At 47.2% G+C, this 6,667-nt stretch overlaps 1 protein-coding gene across 1 annotated transcript; it reads left to right on the top strand.

The window, feature by feature from the left end:
• Window positions 1-3,980: 3,980 nt before the first annotated feature.
• On the top strand, window positions 3,981-6,247 carry LOC150047018 (pyrethroid hydrolase Ces2e-like). The gene is made up of 6 exons (XM_090357060.1): window positions 3,981-4,113; window positions 4,756-4,889; window positions 4,971-5,229; window positions 5,645-5,743; window positions 6,025-6,165; window positions 6,230-6,247. Exons 1-6 carry the CDS (start codon window positions 3,997-3,999, stop codon window positions 6,245-6,247), a joined length of 768 nt encoding a protein of 255 aa, XP_090213186.1. The 5' UTR covers window positions 3,981-3,996.
• The last annotated feature ends 420 nt before the right edge of the window (window positions 6,248-6,667 follow it).

Below are 6,667 nucleotides of genomic sequence, written 5' to 3'. Positions count from 1 at the left end.
TCTTTTTTCCACTTATGGTTACTATATCTGACTTTGTTATATATACATATATAATACACACACACACACACACTTATTTGTTTATTTGAAATAGAGAAGGGAAGGGAGAAAGCAAGATGACTGGGAGGAGGAGAAGAGAGGGAAAGGGGGACAAAAACATGAGAAGGAGTATCAAGTTTCAAGAAATAATGTACCTATTACCTGATGAATGTACTGCAACCCCTCTATACATTATCCCAACAATCAAATAAAATGCCACAGTGACTAGTGTGGCTTAAAGGGATCAATGATTCCTAAATGAAAGAGGTACATGAGGAATCTCAGACCAGAATTCTAAGGGATGAGGAAGCTTGAGGGGGAATGGTAATCCATGAGCAATGAGTTCAAGGAGGATCCTCTAGGAGGATAGCTCCCTGTGCTCAAGTGCTCACCTTTGCCTCATAGGAGGAGGGGCCATTGTCCCTCTGAGGGACCCTAGCCATATTTTCTGCAGACCAGCCCTGACATTCCCCTCAGGGACAGTTCCTGATACCTCAAGGGTTGCAGAAGCCACACAGTGCCTCTTGAGGAGGGCAAGGAGAAAGTAGAAGGGGAAGAGCTTACACTCCAAGTGCTGGCCAATGATTTTCTGTAACGTCAGTCCTATCAGTGATCCTGTCTACCAGGAACAACCTTTCCCAGCCTGTCCTCTGTACCTCCTACTCCTTTTCAAGTTCAGCTCATGGCTGGGCAAGGTCTAAGAGAATCGTGTCTGTTTGTTGAGTTGCATTGTTCTGCATAGAAGCACAGAAACAATCCTGGGAGCCAGCCATGCCACTCCACTGCCTTCCTGCCTGGTTGACTGCAGTGGTGTGTGGGTTCCTGATTCTCTCAATTCAGATCCAGGGTAAGACTCCTGCAGGGGCCTGGTGGGGGGAAGGCACCAGAGGGAGATCTGCCACATTGTGTACTGCAGAGTTTGAACTTCGGGAACAGAAGCAGAAGCAGGTAGACATGACAGATGATATGTTGGGGCAATTGTGCTATTGAAGCCTCCACTAAATGCTCACAGAAGTGATCATATGCCTCAGAGAGGGTCATAGATGTCTGAGAACATAGAGGAGTGAGCCCAATATGAAAGAAGCAGAGGTGTACTGACATGTCCTGGGCAGAGTCACGGATTCTAGATAGTTCCCTGCTCTGTGTGTTGTTGCAGCTGTAGTGGTAACTGCTACTGAATCTGCTCATGTAATTGTCATTCATGCTTTCCTCTGTTTCTCAGTGAGTGCCTTTCCTCATCAGAGAAGCATCTTAGCATTTTAGGTCCTGGGGTAGGTTTTAGATCCTGGAAGACTTATAACTACCCAAACACATCATCAAGTTGAATTTATGTAGCCCTGGGATTCTTCCACTTATATGTTAACTCTGGGGAAAGGGTTGGCTTGGCTTCTAGGGCAAATGGATAAGTTCCGTGTGCCTGCCACATCCCCACAGGCCCTTACCAGGAGCTGGTGCCAACAGAGAATTATATGCAACGGTGAATGTGATATCTTTGATCCCCTCACTCCGGAACAAGCTCCCCTTCCCTCTCCTATCTCATCTGCTCCATGGACTTGGGCTCACCTCCCTCCTACCAGATTCCCTCCTTACTTGCTCTTGCTCAAGCTCTGGCTAGTGATTCTGAAGCACTAACATTCCAAATGCCTAGAATAGGAGGAAAAGATGTACAAATCCTGATATTCAGAAGACCCAGGGCTGAAATCTTCTGATGCAAGGTTTACTTTTTTCCATTGCCTGGTTCAGCTTCCTCATCCCTCATCTTGACAGCCTTGGAGCAACATGCAGGTAGCTGGTCTCTAACAGGAACCTATGAGCCATGTTTTTCCTTCACTGTAACAACTATGAAGCAGGAGTGGCTGTGGCCACAGTGAGGTTCAGAGTCAGAGTTCCCATCTAGCCAAACCTCTTGCATAGACATCATAGAGCTCAGTAGTTGTCCTTGGATTTGGAGGGATATTGAAAAATTGCCATCTATGATGTCCATTTATTTTTGCCATCCCATCTTGTCTTTGGCCATAGAACTGGACCTGAAACTTGCTGATTCGCAAGCAGCTTCCGTACAGTGTTAGGGCCAGGAGAGTTCCTTTTCTTTTGGAAACAATTCTTTTAGGAACTTCTCTTATATAGTTACATCTCTTCTAGGAAGTTAATTACACCTCCCATCTCCATGTCTGTGTTAAGGTGTGAATTTCTACAACCTGAAGATGTTACTGGGGATGGAGGGTTCTAATGGGGGTAGAATTAGTACTGATGACTAAATTGCCAGAGACTGAGGACCTGACTTGGTGTCTCAGAATGCCCAAAGGAATAGAAATTTGGGGACTATCAAATATGAGCATGCACAGAAGAATTCTCTGTCTTAAGCTCTGGGAAAGACCTCAGTGAATGAATGTAGCAAACAGTTAAACAATGATCACTGTACAAGCCAGGTTGATATGACCTATAAGATATTTCCATCAGCTTCCCCTCCTCATGACAACCCAGCTAGATCAGGAATTTCAAGATGTGATCACACGTGTATCATCCTTTCTTGAAGTCCTCATTGCTTCTTGGCATTTTACATACCTCCATTGTTAGTTCCTCCTGGAACTAACAATCCCTAGAATCCTACTTGGGACTTGAAAACCTGTGCATTTGTTGGAAATATGCTTATTGTCCTATCGCTTAGGACCCAAACTTGGAAGCTCCTAGAGCTTAATGGTGGTATCAAGTCCCAAAGAAACTCAGGGAGCCTGCCTGATAAGGAAGGTCCAGGCCAGATCAGTGAAAACCGTGGTGTGAGAAAACAGTTATGGAGGCAGAAAGTATGTGAAGCCATTGAAGCTGCAGATCTGAAGACCTGGCCAGGCTGAGCTGTGGGTGGCATAGAGTCAACAGGAGCCACAGTGTGAATGGCAGCTGATGGGGCAGATCAACCCTGATGTGCCTCTCTCCACCCACAGGCCAGGACCCAGCCAGCCCCATCAGGACCACACACACGGGGCAGGTGCGGGGCAGCCTCGTCCATCTGAAGGACCTCGATGTTGGGGTCCACACCTTCCTGGGAATTCCCTTTGCCAAGCCACCTGTAGGACCACTGCGGTTTGCCCCTCCGGAGCCCCCTGAGCCTTGGAGTGGTGTGAGGGATGGCACCTCCCACCCAGCCATGTAAGTTCCTGTGTGGTGAGGTCCTCTGTGGTTTGTAGGGCACACTGGCCCTTGCAGAGTGTTTCTCCTATGTAAACCCCACAGTCTATTTCCTTCTGAATAGGAAAATTGTCCATGTAGAATTTTCCAATGGATTTTCTGAGATTCACTTGGTGGAGCAACTTTGCCAGGCTCATTGCTCTGTCATTGCTTGTGAACAGTGTTATCACCTGACGTTAAAGCACACAGATACAGTTTTTTCATGACTTGGATCATGCCAATTGTTTTTTGTCACCAGAGGGCACATCACTAGAAACAGTTCTCCTTGACTGCATAGACATGGCAGAGATCCTCATCCAGTTCCCTTGAGCTGCGGATTTCGATTTTGGTCATGTCCCCCTACCCTATGTGTGACTGACCTTTATTCATTCATACTGTGCTGGGGTGGTGGCAGCAATCCTGGCCAGGCTTTCATTGGCACAGAGAGTACGTGTAAATGTCAACCCTGATTGCCAACAGTTCTATAAGTCTCTCTGAGTTAAGATTTCCAAGCCTTAGGGGAAAGAAACCCAACACACCCAACAACATGAAGGCCTCTGAGAGGTCAGAGCTCTATCCTACCTTGACAATAGATCCTTACCAATCGCAAGCCTGTTGGTCCCATGTTGGTAGGAAGATCATGGGTGATGGTGTGTAATAAACAAGGTACCAGTGCAGTTGTGGTTCACAGTGGCTGGGAACAAATGTAGCTTCATGGTCAGAGTTTTGACCATGAGAAAAACCCTGGAGTAATTGCCTTCTATTGTAAACAGGTGTCTGCAAAATGTTGATATGATGAATACGCTAAAAATGTTGAACATGAATATACCACCTCTAACAATGTCTGAAGACTGCCTTTTTCTCAATGTCTACTCACCTGTCAGTGCCCAGGAGGGATCTAACCTGCCTGTGAGTGTCAGGATTTGGTGGGTGGGCCTTAGTGGCAGGATACTGGCTCTGCAAGAATATTAGGAGTGGCAACATTGGCCTAGGGTATGATGTAGACTGAAACCTACCTAAGTATCAATATTAGATTACAAAAATTTTTGCCAGGAAAGGTTATTTATTAATGGTAACCAATGCAGAGTCTTGTCTGCTGCTAGATGTTAGATATGTTGGTTCTTTAATCAAACAAGAACTCATTGTACCAACTTGAGTTCAGAAGCTCTACTGAGGTACCCAAGTGATGAACTAAGAGCTCACCCAAGTTGTGGGTTATTTATTGTGCCAATGCCAGTATATGATCCTTTGGATTCAAATATAGTGAGACAATCAAGAAAATGCTAAATTTCTATCCACTTCACATTGGAAAGAAAGTAGGAGCAATGACATTCCAGGGAGGAAGCATTAATTCAGACTTGGATTTCTGGAGTGGGCTGAAGGATAGTGATTAAACTTGGGAATCTATCCATGGTCAAATTAAGGAGGTCCGGAGGGTCGTCATTCTTCCTTGGCAACTGCTCAGAGCCGATACCATGGATAGTGTAACTGAAATCCAAAGAAGGACTGGGGCTGGATGGGAAGCAATGCCAGCTGTCTTGAATTCCCCAGGTGATGGTGTGGATCCATGGTGGTGCACTGGTTATAGGTATGGCTTCCATGAATGATGGGTCCAGGCTGGCAGCCACTGAGGATGTGGTGGTGGTTGCTATCCAGTACCGCCTGGGAGTCCTAGGCTTCTTCAGGTGAGTCTGGGATTGAGCTGGGCAATAAGGATCAAGCAGAGACAAAAGAACTCTATCTCACTTTTCTCTACCACTTCTCAGCACTGGAGACCAGCATGCTACTGGAAACTGGGGCTACCTGGACCAAGTGGCTGCCCTGCGCTGGGTTCAACAGAACATCGCCCACTTCGGAGGCAACCCCAACCGAGTCACCATTTTTGGGGTATCTGCAGGTGGCGTAAGTGTGTCCTCACATGTTGTGTCACCCATGTCCCAAGGGCTCTTCCATGGTGCCATCATGGAGAGTGGAGTGGCCGTGCTGCCAGACATCATCACCAGCTCCTCTGAAGCAGTCTCCTCAGTGAGTGCCCTCGCCTCCCCTGGGTCAGACTCCCTATACTACTCCATCTCACTAAGAGCCTCTGGTTCACTCTGCTTGGGACAAAAGGACCATGGAGGTCACCTGGGAACTTCTTTAAAATTGCTGAGGGCCCAGGGGGAGAACACACTCCTCTCAGCCTTACAGAGGAAAAGTGTGGTCTGTGGCTAGTAAGTTTCCACCTAGATTATCTGCTGTGGACATGACCATGTAAACAGGGAGGATGAACCCTCCAGCCAAGGCCCCTGAGCACCACCAAACTGGGAGCAATTTACACCTTTAGCAATCCATACTCCATACCTGAAGAGATTTGGAGTAACTGGTCTCAATCTGATTTGGGGCAAACCTCTCTTGCTACTTGGATGTCTGCGACAAGCCCTGCCTCATTTCTTTCCAGGTGGTGGTCAACCTGTCTGGCTGTGAGCTGATGGATTCAGAGGCCTTGGTGAACTGCCTGAGAGGCAAGAGTGAAGAGGAAATTCTGGCTATTACCAAGGTCAGGCAAAATGCTGTGGTGAGGGTGAAGCCTGGGGACCATAATAGGCAAAGGAAGACACGATGCGAATCATCAGTCCCAATTCTCTGAACCAATGAATCTGTTCTTGTCATCCTTGATAGAACATGAAAACTAAGGGAGACTGACGCAACTTTCAAATTTCTCTTGAATGTTTATGGAATAGAATGCTGGGTAGAACTGGGATGGGCTTGAAGCAACGGGAGAACATTAGAAAATGTGTAGTAGGTGATCTCAAATCCTGATCACGCATGCCTCCTCAGAACTTCAAGGTCATCCCTGCTGTGGTGGATGGGGTTTTTCTACCCAGACACCCCATGGAGCTGCTGGCCTCGGCTGACTTCCACCCTGTCCCAAGCATCATTGGTGTCAACACTGATGAGTATGGCCTGATCGTCCCTATTGTGAGACTTAGTTCTAACTCATTTGCTGTGTGGGGAGCTCATTTGTTATGTGTGTGGATGGCAGGGGATATTTGGTGGATAGGGAATGACATCTTCATGACCACATCACTCCAAACTTAGAAACTGTCTCCCAACCTCTCAGATATGGGGAATGCTGGACACCATCAAGGGAATAAATAAGACGACCTTGCCAGCTGTTATGCAGAACTCAGTAGGACTCATGGTAAGGATGTGAACATCTACCCCAATGGATGGGGCTCCTCAAGGCCTTTGTTCTTGTAGTAGCCCCCAGAATAAAGTATGATATACATGTGTGCTAGTGGTGGTGTTACACCAGAACTTAACCCTGTCCCTCCTATACTAATGTCCCATCCCAGCGCCCATGCCCCCACCCCAAGGCTGCCTCCTCCCTGCCACTGCCCTGCCTGCCTAGCCTGACTCTCTCTCATCCTCTGGGGACAGAACCTGCCTGCTGAGTGTGCTGACCTGCTGATGCAAGAAT

The sequence above is a fragment of the Megascapheus bottae genome, chromosome 24 (assembly GCF_031878675.1).
Source record: "Megascapheus bottae isolate mThoBot1 chromosome 24, mThoBot2.hap1, whole genome shotgun sequence".
In the NCBI taxonomy this organism is placed as follows: Eukaryota; Metazoa; Chordata; class Mammalia; order Rodentia; family Geomyidae; genus Megascapheus; species Megascapheus bottae.
This window is presented reverse-complemented; position numbering and strand designations above follow the sequence as displayed.